The 26,269-nt window shown below is 34.6% G+C and overlaps 1 protein-coding gene across 1 annotated transcript in view; it reads right to left on the bottom strand.

Moving 5' to 3' along the window:
- The window catches only part of ASCC3 (activating signal cointegrator 1 complex subunit 3), a 336,448-nt gene that overhangs the window by 28,041 nt on the left and 282,138 nt on the right, over positions 1-26,269 (bottom strand). The window contains exon 37 of the mRNA XM_060114407.1: positions 2,244-2,468. Coding sequence (XP_059970390.1) covers positions 2,244-2,468 — 225 coding nt within the window. The remainder of the gene's footprint in view (positions 1-2,243; positions 2,469-26,269) is intronic.

Genomic DNA, 26,269 nt, shown 5'->3' with positions numbered 1-26,269 from the left:
ATTAAGTATACCTGTAAGTATAAAAATTTAATTCCTCCTGCAACATCTCTCCAACCCTTCCTGACCCCTGAGTTCATTAACAGGTCAGTGTTTGAGGGGGAAAAAATAGCTAGAGGAAACACAAATGAGTATCCAGGGCCACAGCTAAAACTTAAGGAACTTTAACCTTCGTTTATAAAGTGTGACTAATAAGGAGTGGCAAACCATCTTCCTAGAGAGATAAACCAAATGTTAGTTACAAAAAAGGTGTAAAAATAATTTACTTGTTTATTATGGCCTTATTTCCCTTCTAATTCCTGATAGTTTGTGCATACTCTATTTTATGAAACAGACCTATTCTTTTAAATAATAAAATTAAGCGTTTTTTTTCTGATCATAAAATTGTTATCAGCTCATTTGAAAACATTCGAACATTTCAGAAAAGCATAAAGAAGAAATTAAAAATCATCCCAAATGCTGCTACACAGAGACGGCTACTTAATCTTTTGGTCAATACTATTCTGGATCTTCTCTCTAGATATATTTTCATATATTTATGTATATATTCTACACAGATACAGAATTAATAAATGGAATTGTAATATTTGACAGTGTTCTATAACCTGAAAGATGCTTCGGTTATTTCTAAGTCTTTAATTTTGCAAATGCCTATAAACAAATCTTCACAGACTCATTTATTCTACCTTTAAAAACATCAGTCTTTCGAAAATCTTAAAAATTGTTTTTTATATATAAATGTCCAAAAAGCCATAATGTAGTAAATCAAAATCTCTTATAAGCTCAATCCTTTAGGTGTGCTTCTCCCACCCTGCTCCTCTCACAGTCATCTCCCAGCAAATGGCAGCTCCAGCTTTCCACTTGCTCTGGAGAAAAGCTTTGGAATCAATCATCTTTGGCTCCTTGCTCTCCCTAAAAACCCTTGTCCAATCCATTAGCAGATTCTCCTTAAAAAAATATACAGGACCCAACCAATTTTCACCAGTCTCACCCATACCAACCTGGTCCAGCCACAATCATTTCTTGCCTAGCCTTACAGCTTTCAAGGTATAAAGTTCATTGATACGGTTTCAGATTCCACATTGCAACTAACTAAGGAATATAACATGTCAAGGTTTTGTATAGTATCAGAGAATATCTACAATTTTCTGAAAAGGCTATAAAAATACTCTTCCTTCTTTAAACTACATATCTCAGTGAGGCTGGATTTCCTTCATATACTTCAATTAAAACACCATATTGTAAGAGACTGCTTGCAAAAGGTGCTAAACGAATTTAGCTGACTTCTATTAAGCTAGACATGAAAGATACTTGCAAAAATATAAAATGCTATTACAGTTCTCACTAATTGTTTTGGAAAATAGTTATTTTTCATGAAAAATCATTACATAATAATGGGTATATTAGTGTTATTTTTAAATGAAGTAATAAATATTTGAGAATGTTTCCATTTTCATTAATACAGTAAATAATCATAGATATAGCCACCATAATAACCATTAGTGAACCACTGCTCTACAGCTTCTCTCTCATTCAGAATAAAATCCAAAAGGCTTAGCATGGTTTTACAAACTCCCTATGTGACCTGACCCCATTTTATCTATAATCTCCACTCCCACCCCTCTCTGACCTCATTTCTACCCACACCTTTTCATCATTTTTACAATGGCCGCCTTAGTTTTTCTTGAATATACCTTGTAAGTTCCTACATGAATCCTGGCACTAGCTCTTCTTAGTGTTTGGAATAACCCTACAGCTCACTCCCTTCTTTTGTTTCTTAAATGTCACCTCATAAGAAAGACAGTCCCAGAATACCACATTAAAAAATAGTACCAAATGGCACCCTCCATCTTTCTCCATATATCCTTTATTATGCTTTATTATTATTTTAAAATAGCAGTGATCACCACTTGACTTATATTTTTAATTGTCTGTCTTCGCCATCTCTAGTGAAAGCCCATTACAGCAGGTTCTCTTCTGTCTTGTTCACTGCTGTATGCTGAGAACCTAGCAAAGTACCTGGCACTTAGTTTACCTTCAGTAAATTTTGATTGAATGGATGACTAAAATTGTTATCTTACTGCATTTATATTTGCTTTTCCTTCAAAAATCCTTAATTTGAGTCACCAGCTTTTTTCTCGACAATGCTACAATAAAAATCTTTAAATGCAAGTATATTTTATTCAAAAAGAAAAAAAACAGAAAGAATGGGAGAAAATGTAGGTAATTAGAAATGACTTTCATACCTGACATACTCTGAGAGCTTGGTCCAACACTGTTTTGGTATCAGTGTCATAATCTGGGCAGGGCAGCATGGTTCGGCTGAGATGTGCCTGCAGTAGGAGATGAGCTTTGGTGTGAGGGCTGTCAAATGAATGAGGATTTGATTCCAAAGGAAGACATTTTGCCAGTTCGCTGTTCATATGATCTTCATTGTGTCTTACTGGCAAATCTGTGTATTCTTCTGCATCCTGAAAAAACAAACAAACTCATATATATATAATGTACATATAAATGTACTGTATCAAAAGTATAATATTTAATGTACTTCTTAGCTTTAACTACTGACATTTAAAACATGCTTTAGAAAAACTGTAAGATAACCATATCCCTTAAAATTCTGCTTTGGTCAGTACTACTATTAATATTAAGCAAAAGCCAGTAATGTATAATACATCTGAAATTCATGAATGCTCTTCTTACTTATCCAGTCAACAAAAACAATACAGATCCTAGTAAGCATCAAATGTTATGCTTGACAGTGGACCCAGGCAATGAACCAGAAACTGAGAGTTCATCAGGGAAAAACAAGTCCTGAAAGTGGAAATGAATGTTATGATATGGTAAGCACAGAGTGCTGAAGGGATATTCAGTTTGGGGACTTAGTTATTTCAGAAGGTCAGGGAAAGCGTCTTGGAAAAAGAGATATTTAAGTGAGGATCTACAGAATGAGTGGAAGAAATAAGATAGGGCTGGGAGAAAGGGGGATGAGGATAGGGTTGGTGAGATAAGAAAAGGGTGAAGACCAGGATCATTAACTTAAGACTTACTGTAATAAATTAGATTAAAATAAAATTGTTCAAAATTGCGGGTTTCTGGTTCCACATGCAAGGAGCTTAGCAGCCACCACTCCATCCTAACAAGTAAAAAGCTGAACAGGTTGAAAAAACCAACAACTCGTCTTGAATCCATGAAAAGGCAGAACACAGGGCAAACTGCTGCCTCCAAGATTGGAAACGCAGGCAAATGCAGGGAGTCACGGCTAAGAGGAGCAGAGGCTCACAAGCAGAAGATGCCTTGGGAATCAGTGTCGAGGTAAGAAAACCTGAACTGTAACTGATGAATTGTGGGAGGTTCAGTGCAGACAACTCCGAGAGCTAAAAACTCCAGGAGGACCCAGTCATAGGGCGCCCCCACAATACTGTGAAATTTACCTTTAGGAGCTCAACCAGATTCCCACAGTAAATATTAGAGAAAAATTGCCTTGGGCTCTTAGCAAGGGGAGGGGAAAAGAACCATCCTGAAATATGTTAGAGCACTCTGTCCTTAACAAGGCCTGCTCTCAGGACAAACTAGTTAAGTGGAGCCTAACCCTGCTGGGATATACTATGAGAACCTAACTGACCTGGGGAATGGAAGTACCCAACTGTAACCAGCTCAAGCTTTGCGTGTGGGAGAAGGGAAATACCCCACTCCAGCTCACTCTAGCCATCCTGTCCCACCTAAGGGGTGAGGGTAGAAATGGCTGTGAAGTTCACAGCGCAGAGGCACAGACTCACTGAAGACTTGGGACCTAATCATTGGACCAGAGAATATTTCCCCTACACTGCCATGCCCCACCTCACCGCATTACTAAAGGCCTATTTATAGCAGTTCTTTTTACCCAGTACATTATGTCCAGCTATCAAGAAAATTACAAGGTATACCAAAAGGCTAAAAACACAATTTGAAGAAATAGAGCTATCATCAGAACTAGACATGGCAGAGATGTTAGAATTATCAGATCAGGAATTTAAAACTATGATTTATATGCTAACAGCTCTGACAGATAAAATAGACAGCATGTAAGAACAGATGAACAATGGAAGCAGACAGATGGAAATCCTAAAAAAGAATCAAAAGGAAATGGTGAATACAAAAACACTAACAGAAATGAAGAATGCCTTTGGTGAGCTTATTGGTAGACTGGACATGGTTGAGGAAAGATTTTCTGAACTAGAGGATATATCAATGAAATCTCTGAAAACTGAAAAGCAAAGAGAACAAAGACTGAAAAAAACACAAGAGAATATCCAAGGACTGAGGGACAATGACAAAAGATGTAACATATGTATGATGGGAATACCAGAAGGAGTAGAGAGAAAGTAAGAGAAGAAATATTTGAAACAATAATGATTGAGAATTCCCCTCCTCTCCAATTAATGTCAGACACCAAACCACAGATCCAGGAAGCTCAGAGAGCACTGAACAGAATAAACAGAAAAAAAAAAAAGTTACACCTAAGCATATTATCTTCAAACTACTAAAAATCAAAGATAAAGAAGAATCCCTGAAAGAAGCCAGAGGGAAAAAACACCTTACCTGTACAGGAACAAAGGTAAGTATTACTTCTGAATTACTCTCTTCAGAAACCACGCAAGCAAAAGGAGAGTGGCGTGAAATGTTTAAAGTGTTGAGGAAAAAACCCCACCAACCTAGAACTCTATATCCTGTGAAATTATCCTTCAAAAGTGAAAGAGAAATACAACTTTCTCAGACAAATAAAAATTGAGTTAATTTGTTGCCAGCAGACCAGTAGACCTGCCTTGCAAGAAATATAAGAAGTTCTTTGGAGAGAAGGAAAATAATATAGGTCAGAAATTTGGATCTATATAAAGAAAGGAAGAACCCTGAAGAAAGAATAAGTGAAGGTAAAATAAAAACTTTTATTTTTTTATTGTTAATTGATCTAACAGACAACACTTTGTTCAAAATAATATTTTTGAACAATTATGTATGCTTATGTATGTTATATGCTTATGTATATGACTTGTCTTATATGTAAGTGATATGAATGACAGCAATGATACAAGAGATGGAAGGAAGGAATTATGATTATTTTATTATTATAAGATTCCATACCCATTAGGTAGTATAGTATTATTTGAAAGTGGAATTTGATTTACTTGTAAATGTATACTGTAAACTCTAGGGCAACCACTAAGAAAAGCAAAAAAAGAAGTATAGCTGATATGCTAAGAAAGGAGAAAATGGAATCATATAAACAGCTCAATTAAGACCACAAAAGACAGAGAAAGTAGAAGACAAATACAGGAACACAGAACAAGGGCAACAAATAGGAAACAGTAAGAAATATTTGTTGAATATCCACCCTATGAGGGAGACAGACATTATTCTGTCACATAAATAAATGTGAATTTGATATGGTGACAAATTCTCTGAAGAAGAAAAGCAGGAGAGTTTAGCAAAGAAATCTGACCAAGTTAGGAAGGTCATAAAAATTTCCTGAAGGAAAAGGTAGATATGCTATGGTACAGAGGATGAGCAGATGGTAACTAGATGAACAGAGACATGAAGAGTGTTCTAGGAACAGTATGTAGTATATGCAAAGGCCCTATAATGGAAGGGAAAATGGTAAGTCCAAGACACTGAAAAATGTTGTCTAAAAATAATTTCAACTGATGTAACATCTGAAAAAATATCCTAAGTGAATATTTGGAACATTCTGTTTAACTGAACTGAATAAACAAATACAATTTTATAATATTCAGTTAAACATATTTAATAGGAATATTAAAATAATCATTACATTTTCTCTCATTCATGAATTGTCTCATCTTTGTTTTGCAATAGTCAGAAATATCACAGCACTTTACACTATTTTGAACACTGTCTTTACCACTTTGTGCTGTTTTATGTAAGAAGTATATGCTGACACATTAGCAGTTAATAATGTTTTGCCCCTATGTGTCATTTTGGTTTTCTTTTCATATGCCATTTATGTTCTTTCCTGCTCTCTCTGAAGCCATCTGCTAAGGAGGGACCAGTTATATATGGCAGTGCTATTATTTTTGATTTCAGGTGAATTTCAGGACTGAAGCATTGTCACCCGACAACTAACACATCTCAACCTAATATCTGGGCTCCATCCAAAACCCCATCAACACCCGTCCATCCTAGCCTTGCCAAATGGCTTAAGAAAATATAACAGCAGATAAGGAAAAAGATGGTTCAGAAATCTAAAACATGACCTTTTATTTAAAGGAAATTAAAATGATATCGGAGAAAACAATTTATATAAATAATTATTCTAAGTGCAGAATAAAATACTGTTATTCAGAGAAGAGCACTGAAGTGAATTGGATGTGTTGGAAAGTTTCCTAAAAGAGATACTGTTTGTTCTAGCCTTAGAACAATTTGTAGAAGAGGAGAGAGGGAGAAAGATTCCTTGCATTCCAGGCACAGAAAATAGTATGAGCAGATCCATAAAAACAGATAAGGAGGGGTCTAAGGTTTAAGCCTCAGGGATGAGAATGATGATGCTATTAATAGAAGAGAGGTTGGGAACACTCAGTGAGCAGGAGCTTTCTGTTAAGCGTGCAAAATAACACTTAAAGAGAGGACCACAATCCAGATAGCTGGGTGGAGGTGGAGGGAGAAGAAATCAGCTTTAAATCTGTTTCACAGTTTAAAATTTATTCATATTTAGATTTCTTTCTACTGTTCATAAAATACAACTTCTTCTGATCTTTTTCCAGAAGAAAATCGAATAGCTATTTTTTTTTTTATTTTTTTTGTGGTACACGGGCCTCTCACTGTTGTGGCCTCTCCCGTTGCGGAGCACAGGCTCCGGAAGCGCAGGCTCAGCGGCCATGGCTCACGGGCCCAGCCGCTCCGCGGCATGTGGGATCTTCCCGGACCGGGGCACGAACCCGTGTCCCCTGCATCGGCAGGCGGACTCTCAACCACTGCGCCACCAGGGAAGCCCCGAATAGCTATTTTAATACTGTAAACTGTATTGGTCCTCCAGGTTTTAGCTATGTAGGAAATAGGTTTAGACTTACAAATTGTATGAAAAGTTAAATTAAAATCAAATTATATGGAAAGTAAGAATTTGGCTGAAAGCACTAATGAATAGTGTTATCTAAGTGATCCACTTCCCTCTGTACAATCCTGTTCAAATCTGATTATATACCTTACACACCCCTCTTCCCCACAGTGTGTGTGTGTGTGTGTGTGTGTGTGTGTGTGTGTGAGTGAGAGAGAGAGAGAAAGAAAGAGAGAGAGAGAGAGAGAGCAAGAGAGAGATTGATTAGATATTGATTGACTGATTGGGAGGCAAGAATATAAACTAGGTATTTCCCAGTCTTAGTTCCCAAATACCTCTGAAAGTGTGAACATCCTTCTGTGATGTATGATTCTAGTATCCAAAGATGCACATTTTTTCATAAAGTATGACTTATGACTTCTAAATGCAAGTCAACTACTTCATGTGGTGCTAAAGAAACAATGATCTGCTCCAACACTAGAGAGAAAACTAGTAGTGTTGAACTCACTGAGAACCAGTGTATTTGAACAAGACTGACTACTCAAAATTACGCTTATTCTACTTTTGGGGTTATTTTCAGGTAAATTTTATCATTAGCGATTTTTATTGTATTTGCTTGCTTCAGAATCTAAACTCCATGTAAGATGTGACTCCACAGTTCTCCAAACCATGCCAATTCTGCTTGAATTACCTCTGATTTATTGCTTTTATCCCCTGCTTCACCAGGATTGTGAATTTGCTCACTGCCAGCAGTATCAGTATCAGATGAGTCTGCTAACAGCTGAGTACATTTTAGGTCAGAAAAAATGCTCTGCAGTAGAGAGATCCTTCTAGGTTGATTAGGGGAGCAATCAGATCTTTAATGTAGATTACCCAAAGACAGTGATCTTAGTGAAAAGCTTAATTTAGTGATGCCTTTTCTTGGTGCATAAAAGCAATCAAAGGGTTCCTTTATTAATTAAGCTAAGGGTTCCTTAATTTCTTGGCAAAATCTATACACTTTAATAATAATAATGAAAAGCATTTTAATAACCACAATGGACAAGGTCTTGGTGTGCTGAGTCACTTGTTGACCAAATATTTATTCAGCATATACTACTGCTGGGTACACAGTGATGCACAAAAACAAACGATCGATCCCCTACTCTCATGAAGCTTTACAGTCAAGTGGGGGAGCCAGACCTCAATCAAAATTGACCATGAATAAACGTAAAATGACAAGTGGACAAGTATAAGGAAGGAGGAGTACAAATAATGACAGTGGGTCAGGGAAGGTATCTTTGGGGAGGTTTCAACTGAGCTGAAAGACAGTAAAACATATTTTTTTAGGTAAAAAAGGGAAAAGTGATAGGATAAGGTTCAAACTTGAGGTGGAAAAGAGGGACACGGAATCTTATTATAGGAAAACACTCTTTAGAATGCTTACATAGATTTTATTACTTAATATATTCTTTTGAGAAGTAATGTTTTTTCATTATTAAATTTGACCCAGGCAATGTTTTTGAGATCTTCAAAGAGTTGACATTAGATTTATGTTTATAAAATATCAAATCAATAATAGTTTCTGTAGTTAAAAATTATCCATAATTAAATGAGGTCTCATCAAAAGCTATTACTTCCTTTGAGGATCCCTCCTTTTCTGTTTCCAGTGTTTGAATTAAAGGGGAATCCAAAGAATGTAGTAAGTAATTCATCCCCTTAGAGACGTTATAGATCACGAGGGTGGGATGCACGGTGTGAGGTGGTAGAGAGAACACTGGGTCTGGGAACTGATACAACAGGTTAGTTTGCAGCTCTGCCATTTACAAGCTATGTGATCTTCTGAGACTAACTGAACTTCCCTAAGTCCCAAATTCCTTGTCTTAAATTGGGATTTGGTGTGAGGATTCAATGTGATAGTGTTTATGAAACACTTGAAAGCTGTAAGACTTGGTATAATGTCAGGCATTATTACTATAATAATCATCCCCACATTTGGTCACATACAGAATGTTAACTGAGGCTTAAAATTCAATTGAGTTTTGTTCTACAGTTTTCAATTGTAAACCTTTGTTTACAATTATATAAAAATACTTTCCTTTCTAAAATGACATTTCATTAACTCACTTTTAAAAAATCATGATTCTTAAATATTATTTAAAGAAACAAGATTACTATTACTTTTTACCAATGCTTTACTAGTAGTGGCACATACACTTTACTCAAATAATCATACAATTTTTATGTAACTGTGTTACAGAATATATTCGTTCTTTGAAAGACAATATTCTCAATACAAGAGACAGCCAAATTAAAGATAAAATATTGAGAAATTATATCCTCTTGAACTATAGGTTTGATACTGCAGGCTTTAGTTTCCAATCTCCAAATAGGTTTCTTTTAAATTCATATTAATTAAATGTTCACAAAAGCACATCAGTGTGTGATGAGGAAAGATGCTCTTTTCAGTGTTCTTCAGTGACCTGACTCAAAATAGTATGAAGAGACAGGGAAGAGGAAGAATCATTTATATTAGACACTTGCTCCAACTATTCTGAAGACAAAGTATTATGTATAGTTATAGTACCCTGAAACCCTACAGTATTTTCTAATTAAAATTTAAGTGCTGTGAACCACAAGAATGAAACCGAAAATATTGATTTTTAGATCAATTAGAATACATAAAAATATTATCAGCATTTTCAATTTAATTTTTCGTGGTTTGATTACGGACTCAGGAAGCAATTTAAAATGAAGACTCACTGAAGACACTGCTATTTAACCCTCAACTACTCTGCCAGACCCTCCTGTGAAAACCATGATCATTTATTCCTGGAATTCCAGTTCACAATTTTTCTAAGCTCTTTAGAATGTGGTGTGTTTGCTTCACTACTTTACTTAGCTCTTACCCCCTTCAAAGTATTTTATTCTGGGTGTTTCAGAATACTTGCAATGGAGATTTTTTACTTAGATTGATTAGGAAAGCAGCAAACCCAGGATCAGCAGAGAGAGCTAGTAAAATAATAAAATCCCTGCTTAAAAACAAACAAGCAAACAAAAACCCTTTCTAGCTACTTCTTCCTCAGTAGGACACTCTATTTACCTCCAAATTACTCCTCTCGTTTTAAACAACTTGTCTAGTTAATTTCCTGTGTGTGATCACTGACTATAAGTGAGGTTCATTTTCTTATCTACATCATGTAGGTAATTAAAGGAAATTGAAAGTGGGCAGTGAAGCTTTTATGCAACTGGGATTGAAGCTGAATGGAGGGCAGCGAGGTCAGTGGAGTCCATTATATTTTTATGTGAGAGGCTGGTTTGTCTACCCTGTCCCTGTTTATTTAGTGTTGGCTGGACAGGCTACTAACTGCAAATCTATGTCTCTGATTTGCTCAGCTGTCCTTGAATAAAGACATTTTCCCTGCAAACGCTGAACAACAGTGATTGACAACCTATGATAAACTCTGCTTGCAACCCCTGCTACTGTCTTCAGATTGCAAAAGAGAAATCAGAATAAAAAAACATCTTTCATAATCACATCAAATGGGCCCTGCTGTTCACTCAATAGTTTTCCTTTTGTTTCCCTTTTCATCACAAACCTCAATCTGTTCTACAAATGCCATAAACTCAGCTACTCCACATAAAGTGAAAAATTAAAAACCCCACAAACATATGTATGTATGCTACTACATTTTGCTTATATATTAACACTGATTTTAGTTTACTGAGGATACACACTCTTACGTAATGGTTTGTTCATACCACTGTATCACTAACTTATTTGCTTGTTCTCTGAAGAACAATCTGGCAAATCTACACTGCTGAGGTATGGTATGTCTTTTAGTGATTAGCTGGCACTTGGGTTTAGTTAGGACTCTCGTAGCATTATTCAATATGTAACTCTTACATGTCCTTGTGGCCCTTAAATCCACTGATTGTACAGCTTACTTTTTAGATTCGTTAATAAGAAGCTTATCAAATACTTAAAATCTACTTTGCTTTTTCTCTTTAGTGAGCGTGTGTAAACAAGTGAATTCTGTTTGACTGTGTATGTGTGAGTGTATTTATTCTAGGTGCAGTAACTATATGAGTCTGCTTTACCTAAGCAAATTACTGAGGTAAGAAATAGCCAGAATGGATTCATGTGTGGTTTCGTGTAAGCATTACATAACAGTAAACTAGTACTTTTATGTCGCTGGACGCAGCACTGCCTACGCTGAACTCACTAAGTAGTTGGTAAGAGGGCACTTGAACAGTGGGGATGGTAACCTGATCAAGTGAGGGACTAAAGAAGCTTTATGCTATAACTTAATCTCTGTCATGGGAAAAGCAAAACTTATAAAGTTAATGAGTTCTAGACTTTAAGTAGCACTTGATTAATTTGTAACATTCTGAGGCGTTAAAACAAACCAAAATTATTTTCTCACATTCCAGTGCTGTCTTTTGGCCACTGAAGCTGTAGAAAAAGCATTTCAGTAAATTTCCCTGATAGGAACCCTGTTTAATTTCTGTGCCTCTCTGAAGTATTAAATTAATTGTATATTATATATTTTATAATAATATTTGAAAAATAATCTGGCATTTACCAAGCCAGGTCCAGATATATTAAGGGATTAAAAAAAAAGCCTCCTATTTTTATCTTTATTATTTCAGATTACCTTTTATTCAATCATTAATCTATGAAAAAACTGACATAACTTGTTTTTAAAATCAAATCTATGTATATAATTAGTATGGTTTCTAGCACTTATGATTCTTACTTTTATTCAAATTATCTATTCAAAGTAAATAAATCATATCTCTAAAATAAAAGACTGCTATAAACTAGACTTACATGGAACTTACAATAACCTCAAAATGCAGTGAAAAGTATACTAGGAATGAACTTAATAAGATTACAGGTTAAAAAAAAAAGTAAAAAAAGAGCCCTTGGTTATAAAACATTTATTGGAAAATGATAAAACTAAGATCTAGTTAAGCAATAAAATATTTGTCCAATATGCATACAATTTGCTTCACTAAAATGAAATATCAAAATAATTTTATTATATGCAGATGGCAAACATGAAAACACTGACAGATGTAATTGTAATTACTCATAGATCTATGTGTGTTTCCTGTCAGGGCTTATAAGAAAATATGTGTCTGATTTGTATCAATGTCTTAAACTTATGGACATATGTTTGGCCTTCAACCAGTTAGGGCAAGCACAGAATCATTTGCCAAAAATAAATATGCACAAGAAATAATACCTTACTCTTTCCAGTGTAAGAATGACCACCTGGTTGACAGCTGGATTTTAAGGGATCTTACAATAGTGAGTACCAGCAGGTCTGTTGTGCTTAAAATAATTTCAGTGGTAAGAATTCCATCAGAAACTTCTATTTCCCAGGATTTATAGCTAAGTCCTTAAAAAATTGTTCTTTGATGAAACTTAAAAAAAATTCCTCAGTTTTCAAGGATATAATAAAAATGCCTTACAGCTTAACAATGTTTAGATATTCTCCTCTTAAGGCTATCAGGTTTGAATCGAATCCTAAAAGGGAATAACTGAGATTAGCAGCAATATATAATAATTATGTATGGTTAAATGTCACACTTGGCAATCCATCTTTAAAAGCTAAACAAAGCGTTTTTTTTTTTTTTTTTACCATCTTGCTTCTGTCTTTAAAACTTCATATGTTTATTAGGGTGACTTTCTTTATAATTTGCATTTCTACAGGCTATGAGATAATATCAAATAAAAAACAAGTAAAAAACTAAAAGATAAAAACCAAAGTGGAAACATTAAAACCCTTCTAATCTACTTATTATCTACTGAGTATCTTTCTTTCAGGAGTTAAGATATACATATACAAAAAGTAAAATAAATCTAAAAGTGTAATATCAAAATAGGCCAATATACAAGAAATATCACAAGATAATACAGGAGTGATTGATGAATGAATGAAACAGACACTGGTGTCATGAATTTAGAAAAAGTAGCAACCACTGCATCCGAATAAGGGAATATTTTAAGAGGGAGCTGAGCCAAGATGCATGGATGAATGTTAGATACATTGTCCAGGTGGGAATCATAGGCAAAGGTGTGAAGTTGAGCATATATATAGCATGTTTAAAGGTGAGAGAAGGTTCAGGTAAAAAAGGACGGCTGTGGAGAGCCTTGATACCCAGGTTAAGGAAGTAATGCTGTATTATATGCATAATTTTAGATTTTTGAGGGGAGAAATGATGCAAATGATGTTTTTTTCTTCTTTTAAAAAATAAATTTATTTTATGTTTGGCTGCGTTGAGTCTCCATTGCTGCGCAGGGGCTTTCTCTAGTTGCAGCAAGCAGGGCTACTCTTTGTTTTGGTGCGTGGGCTTCTCATTGCGGTGGCTTCTCTTGTTGCAGCGCCTGGGTTCTAGGCGTGCGAGCTTCAGTAGTTGTGGCACGTGGGCTCAGTAGTTGTGGCTCATGGGCTCTAGGGTGCAGGCTCAGTAGCTGTGGTGCACGAGCTTAGTTGCTCCACGGCATGTGGGATCTTCCTGGACCAGGGCTCGAACCCGTGTCCTCTGCATTGGCAGGCAGATTCTCAACCACTGCGCCACCAGGGAAGCCCACAGATGATGTTTTAAAACAGGTAAATTGGCAGGGATGAGTTGGGTTGATTAGAGAGAGAGAGAAACTAAAGTAGGAATATCATTTAGGAGACTGGTTAGCACAGTTATTTAGAAATGGGGTGATGGGAACCCAGACAGGAGCTGAACAGTGAACGTTCTTTAAAAAAGGGAGAAACAAAAAAATTATGAAGGAATCGTCTTGGTAACTGGTTTAATATGTGGAATTGGGGAGAAGAAAAGTAGGAGTCATGGATTACTTGAAGGAATTCATCTTGGGGGTATGAAAGAATGCATATACAACTGACAGACAAAACAAGGACAGGAATTCTGGGAATAATGAAGATCAAGACTGAGACATTCTGGTTTGGGTCACAGAGGGACAATGAAATGGGAATGTGCACTGAACAAGCATAAGTTGGAACTGTAGTTCATAACAGGTCAAGACTGGTGACTATGCTATCAGATTCACCCGTTTAAAGGTAACACTTAAAACTGTAATTGTGGTGTGACCTGAGGAAGTGAGTACATGGGAAAGCAAGAAAAAAAAAATTGAGAGCAACTAGAGTTAGACACAGGAAGAGGAGCCAATGTCAAATCATAAGAAAAAGAACTGGATAAGATGTGAAAGTTCATTTTTAAGGATGAAGAGAGTATCAAGAAGTAACTCATGTCAAATGCTATAAAAAGATCAAAGAGAATGAGCACTACGAAAAGACAATAGCACTGAATAATTACGAGGGCACTGGGGCCTCTGAAAAATTTGAATAATAGCAATCCAGATTATAGTAAGCTATGAATAAATGGATTGAAAAGAAATGGATAGTTGAAATTTCATTTTTTATTTTGCACTGAATGGGAGAAAGAAAATAAGATGGTAATTCGAGGAGGATGTTAAAACCAAATACAGAGGTTTCTTCTTCTCCCCAGACTAAGGGTGATCTATACATGTTTAGAAGTACATTTTGTTAAGTTAAAAAAGTTGTTTTAAAGTTTATAAGAAACAACATCAAGAGATCTACTGAGAAAATTATACAACAAAAAAGTTATGAGGGGGAGAACAGTGGAGTACTAGAGCCAGCTTGTGAGAATCAACTGCTATCTATTTTAAGAATATACCACATTTTGGGCTTCCCTGGTGGCGCAGTGGTTGAGAATCCGCCTGTCAATGCAAGGGACACGGGTTTGAGCCCTGGCCTGGGAAGATCCCACATGTCGCGGAGCAACTAAGCCCGTGCGACACAACTACTGAGCCCATGTGCCACAACTACTGAAACCTCCATGCCTAGAGCCCGTGTTCCACAACGAGAAGCCACGACAATGAGAAGCCTGCGCACTGCAACGAAGAGTAGCCCCCGCTCACCGCAACTAAAGAAAGCCCGTGTGCAGCAATGAAGACCCAACACAGCCATAAATAAATAAATAAATAAATTTAAAAAATGTATAAGAATATATCGCATTTTGTTTATTCATAGTTTGGGTTGTTTCCACTTTTTGGCTACTATGAATAATGCTCCTGTGAACATTTGTGTACAAGTTTTTGTTTGAACATGTTTTAATCCTTTTGGGTATCTACCTAGGAGTGAAACTGGTACACCATATGGTAATTCTGCTCAACGTTTTGAGGAACAGCCAAACTCTTTTCCAAAGTGGCCGCACCATTTTACATATCCACCAGCAATGTATGAGAGTTCCAGTTTCTCCATATCCTCGCCAACATTTGTTATTGTCTGTCCCTTTGATTATAACCATCCTAGTGGGTATGAAGTGGTATCTCACTGTGGTTTTAGTTTGCATTTTTCTAATAATTACTGATATTAAGCATCTTTTTATGTGCTTTTTAGCCATTTGTATATCTTCTTTGGAGAAATGTCTATTCACATCCTTTTTAATTGAGCCATTTATCTTTTTATTATTGAAATTTAAAAGTTCTTTATATATTCTGGATGCAAGTCTTTTATCAGCTATATGATTTGCAAATACTTTCTTCCATTTGGTGAAAGTGAAATACTTTCTTTCCACTTCCTTGTTGGTAACACTTGCAGCACAGGAACTTTTTTGATGAAGTCCAATTTATCCACTTTTTTTCTTTTGTTACTTGCACTTTTGGTGTTTTATCTAAAAAGCCATTACCTAACCCAAGGTGAGGAAAATTTACACCTATGTGTTCTTCTAAGAGTATTATAGTTTTAGCTACTATATTTAGGTCTATGATCAATTTAGAGTTAATTTTTGTATATGGTGTGAGGGAGGGATCTAATTTTATTCTTTTGTATGTATATATCTAGTTATCTCAGTAGCATTTGCTGAAAAGACCATTCTTTCTCCATTTTATTGACTTGGCACCCTGGTAGAAAATCAACTGACCATAACTGTAACAGTTGATTTCTGGACTCTCGATTCTATATCATTGATCTATATGACTATGCTTTTGCCATACTATTTTGATCAGACTAGTTTTGTAGTAAGTTTTCAATCAAGAAGTGTGAGTCTTCCAACTCTGCTCTTCTTTTTCAAGATTGTTTGGCTATTTGCCTTGCATTTCCATATGAACTATAGTATCAGCTTCTCAATTTCTGAAAAAAAGCTGGGATTTTGATAGGAATTGTATTGAACCTGCAGATGAATATGAAGAGTATTGCTATCTTAACAACATTAAGTCTTCTGATTCATGAACATGGGATATCTCTTTATTTATTTAGATCTTTAATTACTTTCAACAGTGTTTTATAGTTCTCAGTGTACAGGACTTACACTTCCTTGGTTAAATTTAATCCTAAATATTTTATTCTTTTTGATGCTGTTATAAATGAAATTATTTTCTTGATTTTACTTCATATTGTTCATTTCTAGGATATAGCAACATAATTGATTTCTGTATATTGATCTTGTAACTTAAAATCTTGCTAAACATTTTTATTAACTCTATTAGTATTTTGGTGAATTCCTTCAGGCTTTTCTATATACAAGATCATGTCTTCTGGAATTGGAAATAGTTTTACTTCTTTTCCAATTTGGATGCCTTTAAAATCTTTTTCTTCTCTCATTGCCCTAGCTAGAGTCTCCAGTACAATGTTAAATAAAATGGTGAGAATGGACATCCTCATCTTGTTCCTGATCTTAGGAAGGAAGCATCTAGTTTTTCATCATTCAGCATGATGTTAGCTGAGGGTTTTTGGTTGATGCCCTTTGTCAGGCTGAGGAAGTTCAATTCTATTACTTTTTGTTGAGTGTTTTCATCATGAAAGCGTGTTAGATTTTGTCAAATGTTTTTTTCTCTACTGACATGATCTTGTGGTTTTTTCCCTTTCTATTAAAATGTGAATTACATTAATTGCCTTTTGGATGTTAAATCAATCTTGCATTCCTGGAATAGATCCCATTTGGTCATGGTGTATAATCTTTTTACTCAGCTGCTGGATTTGGTTTGCTAGTATTTTGTTGAGGATTTTTTATCTATATTCACAAGGGACATTAGTCTGAAGTCTTCTTGTGATATCCTTGTCTGGTTTTGGTGTCAGGGTAACACTGGCTTCCTAAAATGCGCTGGGAGGTGTACTCTCATATTTTTGAAAGAATTTATATAGAATTGATATTAACTCTTAGAATGTTTGGTGGAATTCATCAATAAAGTCATCTGAGCTTGGGCTTTTCTTAGTGGGAAGTTTTGAAATTACTAATTCAATCTCTTTCTTGTTATAGGTCAAATTTAGATGTTCTATTTCTTCTTGAGTAAATTTTGGAAGCTTGTGTCTTTTTAGGAATTTGTCCATTTCATCTATATTATACAAATTTTTGGCACATAGTTGTTTATAGTATTCCCTTATAATCCTTTTTACTTTTGTGAAGTCACTAGTAATAACCTCTGTTTCATTACTGGTTATAGTGACTTGAATGTTCTATTTTTCTTGATGAGTTTAGGTAAAGATTTGTCATTTTTGTTGATCTTTTAAAAGAACAAAATTTTGGTTTTATTGACTTTCTCTACTGATTTTATATTCTCTATTTCATTTATTTCAATGTTAATCTTTATTCTATGCTTCCTTTAGCTTGTTCTTCCTTTTCCAGCTTCTCAAATTAGGTTAGGTTATTGATTTCAGATATTCTTTAATACAGGCATTTACAAGTATAAATTTCCAAAGTCATGTTCTTTCTATTATGTAGGGGTTTTTGTCATCTGAGTATTCATTATCTGTCGGCTACAAAGTTGTGCAAGCAAGCAAGAGTCATAACGTAACTATTCTTTTTTTTTTTTTTTTGGTCACACCATGTGGCATGCAGGATCATAGTTCCCTGACCAGGGATCGAACCTGTGCACCTTGTAGTGGAAGTGTGGATTCTTAACCACTGTACTGCTAGGGAAGTCCCCAACTATTCTTAAATATTTCAACCAATTAAAAATTAGTCATTTGATCATTCTTCCTGATTGAACATTATCATTTATCCCTAGCCATCAGTCAACAATTTTGTCAGTCTCTGTCTAAAATCAATTCAACAATACAATGCAAAACAAATTAGAAAAATGACTGCAAAGTAAAACTAAACATCTTGGTAAAGATGCATTATTTCATTAAGTGAATGAAAGTGATACTAGAGAAACTATCTGAATAACATGCAAATCCATTGGCAAATGAGAATCAGGAAGAGTTAGGCTGATTAACAACTGAAGAAGAAAAATACGTATGAATGATGATACCATAAGTGCTCAAAAGCAAATGATTTCAATATCAAAATACTGAAATAGGTTATTGGGAAAATTGATGATGTCCTTAAGTGTATTTTTGGAAAAAATTGTTTTCTTTAAGATTGTATATTAGGGGACTTCACTGGTGGTCCAGTGGTTAAGACTTCACCTTCCAATTCAGGGGGTGAGGGTTTGATCCCTGGTCGGGGAGCTAAGATCCCACATGACTCGTGGCCAAAAAACCAAAACATAAAACAGAAGAAATATTGTAACATATTCAATAAAGACTTAAAAAAAAGGTTCACATCAAAAAACTTAAAAAAAATATGTATGCTAAAACTTAAACCCAAAGTGAAAAGCATTATACCGATACATAATTATGTTAGAAAAATTGTCTTTCGAAAATTGTGTCATTTTGAAAGTGTGCCTCAAAAAATCACCACAAACAAAATAAATTTGATTCAGCCTTTAAGAGTTAGCAAAGATATAAGACTTAGTTGAGATATAAGTTCAAATTCTGTTGACTATAGAAGAAAATGAACTTTTCTCCACAGCTTTTAGTTTCATTTTTTAAGATAAAATTTTTTTCTTCAATTAAACGGTCTTCCTTCTCCCCACTTACTATAAAATATTAGGCTTTCTTTTAAGTAGATTACATTTTAGTGGCTTTTTCTAGAGACTAGTATCCTCAGTTTTCTAGTACTGTCTCTTCCTTTGACTCTTTCCATCTTAGTGCAATGGTGTAACAAGGCTCCCAATTAATTAGATTTTGAATGTGGTATAAATTCTATGCTTTAATAAAAATACAATTATGTACAAAGCTACCAGTTCACAATCAAGTGAGCAATTCTATATATCTATATAAAAATGTTACGCTAAATCTCTGTTTCAATGGCCTGAAAGTCTTAACACAGTTTACCAAGAGGGAGAACATGACACCACTGGTAAAAATCTGAATTTCAAGCTACAACGGGGTATGTAGATCTGCATATTTGAACATATGGTGAATATATTAAATGCATCATAGAATTCTATCTGGACAGTATTATCATTAATATAAAATTTAATTTTTATAAATGGTTGCTCCTCAGGATAGTTTACCAATATCAAGAAACTAAAAGCTACAAAGAACACATGTAACAGTAATAGTAAAACTTGTGAAATAGGTCAGTGCACAAATACAACCTTGTAAGTTTCAAAAAAAAAAAAAAAAAAAAAATCTCTCCCTAGATGTCTAATCAACAAACTCATTGCTGATGTCCAGAGTTTGGAAGAAGAGAGACCTGCGCCATAGCACCTAGAGTGATAGAAAGTCAGCCATACTGACTGGATGGCTCCTACTGGTACTGGAGAAACAGCTTAGGGTATTTCTCCAAATGTATTAGATTTTATTGTTTTTTATTCACTAAGTAGAAAGTTCCTTTTCTAAAATCTATTTAAATAGTCTAAGGGAACTTCGGATTTATTTGAAATGCAAAAATCTAGGTTCTCAGAGGATACTTACTGGAATGGTAGCTTGCATACATTAGTGTATATATGAACTATTCCATCAAGAAGCAAAGTCTGCATTGATTAGGAAGAAAAATGTAGATATCCCTAAAATTTCCAAAAAATTTTGATAAGTATTCTAATTTTCTACTTGGATTCAAAAATGTACTGCTTACAATTAAGGACTGATTCAACAAACAATTTCTATTCTCTCTTGAAACAATGTTCCTTATGGAGAGAGTCAAATGATGCTATAGGATTAATCACATGATTCGCAAGTCCTATCGGAAAAGGACAAATGAAGAAACTACAGATTTGTGGGATTTTGAGTTTCTTGTTTAGGCTAGGTATAGTATTTAAATTGTTATATTTTTTTCTGAGTGGGACAGGTAGCTGACAACAAGAGCTGGCTTATTTGGTACAGGTTGAGGGAACAATTACTTAAATTTATTAGCAGTCATTACTACTTCAAAAATTATTAACAAATGGCTCTGGGCTTCATCCTAACTCCTCAGTTAGTTCTCTAGTCTCTCTGAGACTTGCTTAACTCTCATTCCATGTTATGTCCTCTGGCTATTTCTTCATGACTGGAAAGCCTTCCTGACCCTCACAAATCCTGCATTTTGTAGGAGCCTCTTCCATGAAGTACTGGTTTTTGCATTCTACTTAGTGCTTTTTAAAATGTATATCTCCTCTTGGACTACAAAATGCTTTTGGTAAAACAACAAGATTGGGACTCATTATTAACAAAAATCCAAAAGTTAACCAAAAGAAAGGTGTGTAAGGTGTGACTAGAGTCACAGGAGGGACTGATTTTAAATAAATAACCCAGAACATAGGTATGTCATGCTACGCAAAATAAATATCCTGACAGGTTATAAATTCCTTTCAATAAGGCTTTTGTCACTCAAAACATTTTGAAACTTCTTTTTTGGCACTGCAGTCAGAATGACTTTAGGAACTACACATTATCTTGTAGTCATAACTAATTTTACAACCAAAAATTATACTCTCTGACTTCATCAATCAAATTTAGTCTTCTGACTAGGCTTCCAATAACTGCCTGTCATTTTCTCAAAACAAAAGCAAGCATCCAAACAAAAAAGTACCATTAATGAATGTCTACTTGTACCCAACATAATCAACAGAACGTGCCATGGGCCTGGAAGAAGTACATATTTTTGTAATAAATGTAGTAAATAGCTTTTATAGATAAATAATCTTAAGAAGACAATAGCTACTGGATGTATAAGTTCTGTTTTTAAAAAAGTCACCTAACTTTATTTTGAAGCCTATATTAATTGCTCAAAACTATGAACATATTGATGGATCATATAATAAGATACAGGGAACAGGTGTCACATAGAAATCATACATTGAGAGAATAAAAATAAAACCATTAAAAAATAGACTGGATATACATTAAAAAAACAAAAAGAAAAACAACCAATCCTGCCAATCAGATAGCTAGTGTCATAACTTTCTGGTAATATACTTAAGTAGGTACTTTGGGCATCTAACTTTGAGTCTGTTTAGGCAAAAACAGTTTGCTTTTGTTCACGTTTGTAAAAATTAAATATTTTGTTATTAACTCATAAAAGTAATTACTTCCTCATATTTAGAGTTACCAATATTTTGGCTCCAGGGCAAACTTCTAAGAAGTTATATTTAAAGACAACAAAGAAAAACAGAGATTTTCAGTACCAGATGTCTGGGAAGATCCCATTTGGATTTGAGCTACTTAAATTTGCAATCATGTATTTATACATCTAACAGAGCTTCTGTTTCTCCCAGAATCAGAAAATTAACTAGCTTTGTAGCATCTTCCTTGATCTGCCACCCGTGCCCTGAGGATTAGAGACTCCACCTGAGCTTGTTTTACAAGCATAACAGAAAAAATTAATCTCTGCTGGCAGCGCTCCCACTGGGATACTGATGAATAATGATATCCCTCTTTTGCTGCCCTCTCAGTCCACTAGAAAAGCCACTCTAACCCGGCAACGTGGAAACTGCTGAAACCATTCCAGCTGTGGATTAGCAGGCAGTCAAGCATCCATCTGCTCTGTGTGAATCAAAAGAAAGCAAACATGCATTCTTATGGCTAAAGTCATATTCAAATCCCATAACATCCTGTAGGAATATCTGTATTTATACCTACCTACCTACCTACCTACCTACCCGATCACAGGCAATCACATACTGTAAGCTAAATTAACCCAATTCCTCAATTTAGTTTGCATTTCCTTGGTGCTTGAAATGTTGGAAAATAGAGTACAGGTTCAGAGTTTATAAAGTATAGGTCTTAAGTTTGGTATTCATATGGGGCTGATTAACTCAAAATTAAACTTTTATAGTGCAATATGAGAATACATTAGGCATATACACTTTTCCAGATTCTCAGATGTAGCAACCAACTATTTGTTTCAAAAAGAAAAATAAGGCTGTAAAATCAGTTTCTGACAAAGTGCTACACAGAGAAACCTTTGATTTCACTTGGCTTTATTGTACTGACACACTGATGTAGTGGGTAACTGTGGACATTTGCCTGCTCTAAAACTGAAAGAACCATTGCTTTTGGTCTGTAAATAGCATAATTCAGTTTATCAGGACTCTGTCAGCTCTTTTTTTAATGAGGCCTCTAGCATTTTAATATACCCATAATGTAATGATAATTGATGTTTATAATGATAGCTTCAAGACTCTGCAAGATCTTTATGGGTCTTCTGAATGATCAAAGAAAAATTTTTTCAGCACAGTTCTGAGAGTATTCTATAGCATTAAAGTTCTTTGAATTCTGAAATCCATATAAGACATATATTCAGAAATTTTATTAACAAAAATATTTTAAATAATTATCACAGCTTATTTCCATTCTATAATTAAAAAAAAAGAAAAGAAAAAAGCCCACCCTGCTTTTAAGCTAGTCTGGTATTACCCACATGACTTTGGTGTGGGTCCCAAGTGACAATTAATTCATCTTTCCCTTTTCTCTGATTTTACTTGCAATTCACTGGTTATTTCAATGTCTTACTGATTCTTTCCTTTCTCACTTCTCTTCCTCCTTCACTGACAAAAAAAGTAAAAGTAGTTCAATGTTACAACCCTTTCTGTGCTTCAGCCCAGATAAGCAATACATTGCCAGCTCAGTCACCGGTTCTGCAAGACAGTTTATTTGTTCATCTGTCAGTAGAAGATGACACCTGTCTGGCATTTGTCTTACAAATTTGCTGACACTGTTTAATAAATAACAGAAAATACCTACAGAGATGGAATGGAGGACCTATGTTTTAGTAAGTTGAAGCGAGTGTATATAGAAGAATTCTCTGTTGCCAATGGAAATCTTTAAAATCCTTAAAACAGATTACAGTGCTCTGCCAGACTGTATTATCCTTCCGAACTACATACAAAATAATGACTAGAACATAAGAATGTGTAGAATTTATGCATCTGAGGAGAATGACATTTGTAAATCCTTCTTACCTTCCAGATTTTTTTGTTTCGTGTTTTTTTTTGTTTTTAAAGCAAGGTAAGTTCTAACTTTCTGACATAATCAAACCTCTGAGACATGCTTAAATTCTATTGGATTGTCAGCTGGAAAACATTGTAAAATAAGTGAAGTTCTTTTTTAGGAGAACATAAAAATAAAATGCAGATGGTGTGAATAATACCACTGTAATAAAGACCATCTCGATGTATTTTATTTGGTAGTAACAACACGAATTTTTAGAATACATGTACACATGAGAATGGGGCACATCCATTTCTTTGGGTTGAGAAATCAAAAGATATTCAGCTTTTAATATATCTCTGGAGAGGAAATTCCTCTAGGCTTCTGCCATATGTATATGGCTCGGCATAAGAGTATTCATTTTAGTCCTTCTCACAGTGGGAAGACTATAGTTTGCTAAGAATTATTAATCACTATTTAGATCTTTTTCTTGAATGAGCTTTTCAAAACTATTCAGTTAATTAGTAAGTTATCCTCTACTGTCTAACAAGGCAAGCTTTATAAATATCTCAATAGTAGAATTCACATATAGGGCTACATGAAAACATATCAAAACAAACACCACTTTCCCCACTGATTCACTTTCAAAAACTTAAGTTTAAGTGACTATAAATTATTCTTAAAGAGATATTGGTCTTGTAAGAAAAGTTTTCCAGTTTTTTTTTTCTATTATAAGTAATGCTGTGATGAACATCTGTGTACATATATCTTGACTTGTTTCCTCAGGACAGATTCCTAGAAATGGAATTACAATGCCATGGAGCAGAAATTTTTTAAAGCTTTCTTTTTCTTTTTTTTTTTAAACTTTGATAGCTATTGTCGAATTTCTTTCTAGAAAGTTTGGGTCAACAATATTTAGCAGCGTCTGGGAATGTTGCAACTCACAGCACACGCACCATCAATGGATATTATCCTTTTTGAATTTCCAACAATTTAACAGGCTAAAATGATTGCTGTTTTTTTTTGTTTCAGTTAATATTTCCTTGATTACTGAGAAGTCTGAGGGTTTATTTTTTATGTTTGTTAAAAATGAATTTGTTTTTCTGTAAGTTGTTATTCAATACCTTCTTTTCATTTTATCATTGGAGTCATAGTGGTTGTTTTTTCAATTTTTTGATTTAAAAAATTAAAATATATTACCCTTTTGATATAATTAAAAATAATAATGACAAATATTAATGTTTTAAAAGTTTTATATATAGAGATATGCATATATTTTATATTTTTATGTAGCAAATTCATTCACTTCCTTTTATAATTTCTTAAATTCCTTTATGCTTTTTGTTTCTTCCCCTTTCCCTTGAAATTTAAACATTCTTCTTGGCTTTGATCTTTAATCTGACTGAATTTTATTCTGGTATATGCTATGAAATTAGACTCTAATGAATATTTTTCCAAAATGTTACACAATTTACCCAACAATATCCGTTGAATAAACTACCTCTTAACCAATGATTTTATGATGTTTTCCTTTTATTTGGTTAGTGCTTCACACAGATTAAGTGAGACAGGTCTTGACCAATGTGTGAAAACAATCCTGGCTGAGGTGGGAAAGGAGGCATTCCTGGCCTATGGAGCAGAAGGAGCTCCACAGAGATGCAAAAGGGGAAGAGCAGTGGAAGAGGGAGGCTGCTTCTACTCTAGCCTATCTTGGAGCTCGCTCAGAACAGTCTCATATGGCATGCCAAGGAATCAGAATTTATGTTATGAGGTGTTTTTCAATAGAAGAGGATAATGATATTTGTCCTATGTTTGTATGATTTATATAAATTATAATAAATCAACTACTAGAACTTTTTATCAATGTTAAAATATTACTATTAATAAAAACTAGTAAGAACAGAGATGAATGATTATCATATGGTAATGTACTGAGGCTTTACACACATTCTTTTATTTAATCTTCCCCTTTATTTTATAAAGGAGCATGGAGCTTGGAGACATTAAGTGACTAACCCAAGGCCACATAGCTAGAAAATGACAGAGTCAGGTCTGTGTGACTCTAAAGCCCATGTTCTTAATAACTAGACTTTCAGCATACTCTAGACATGCTGGTACAACTTACACTTTTAAAATAGTTAATATCAAACTATAATTACTTCTTAGACAGGCCTTTTCTTTCTTTGAAGGCAGGAACCGTATCTTAATTATCTTTGTCCTCTTGCACCTAACACGTAGGTGCTAAATAAGTACTTGCTGGCCTGTTGAACATGTGTGTTTAAGAATGTCTGTAGGATAGTGATATAGGTATAGAATAGATAAGCTTCCAAATAAGAGAAAATGACGGACAAGCAAGACAAAGTGTAACTAGTAAGGGACACAAAGAAGAAACTGAAGTAGAGGAAGGAAGCGATTAGAGAAGTGTGGGAAAAAAAGGTACGGTCATTTACTTCCCTGTTAAAAATTAAAATGAAGCAATGCATTATTTGTGTATCAAAAATGCTAGTTTTTGAAAAGCTATATTTAGCAAGTACCTAGACTTTAAATATGGCCCCCTCCCCCAAGTTTCATATTAAGCAATGTAATGTTTACCTAATTGTTCAGGAAGAGAAACTATTATATCACAGCCCAACTTAGAGCTGGCATTACTAATGAACTATATTAAATTGACCAACACTTTAATTGCAATTGAATGAAGAGAATTTTTCCAGATGAATATATGCCTAATAAAATGGCCAATTTGATTTGCCTGATTTTTCTGTCAGCCAGGTTCCAATGGCTTCCTGGCTATTTTACAGCTTTCTACTTAGTCCCAAAAGAAAGAACATTTTTCTTACTAATACAGCTTCCTCATAGATTTCAAGCCCAAGTTCCTAATTCAAAGAAGTGCTCATCTATTTGCAAAGCATCTTAGTGAAGGAGTAATCACCCAGCCATAATCACTATTACAAATCATAATTACTTTATGATTTCTTCTAATTACTAAGTGTTTTTTAACAACTATAAATAGATGAGCACTCTTAGG

Source organism: Mesoplodon densirostris, chromosome 12, assembly GCF_025265405.1.
Source record: "Mesoplodon densirostris isolate mMesDen1 chromosome 12, mMesDen1 primary haplotype, whole genome shotgun sequence".
Classification (NCBI taxonomy): Eukaryota; Metazoa; Chordata; class Mammalia; order Artiodactyla; family Ziphiidae; genus Mesoplodon; species Mesoplodon densirostris.
Note: the sequence above shows the minus strand (reverse complement) of the source record. Positions and strands in the feature narration are given on the sequence as shown.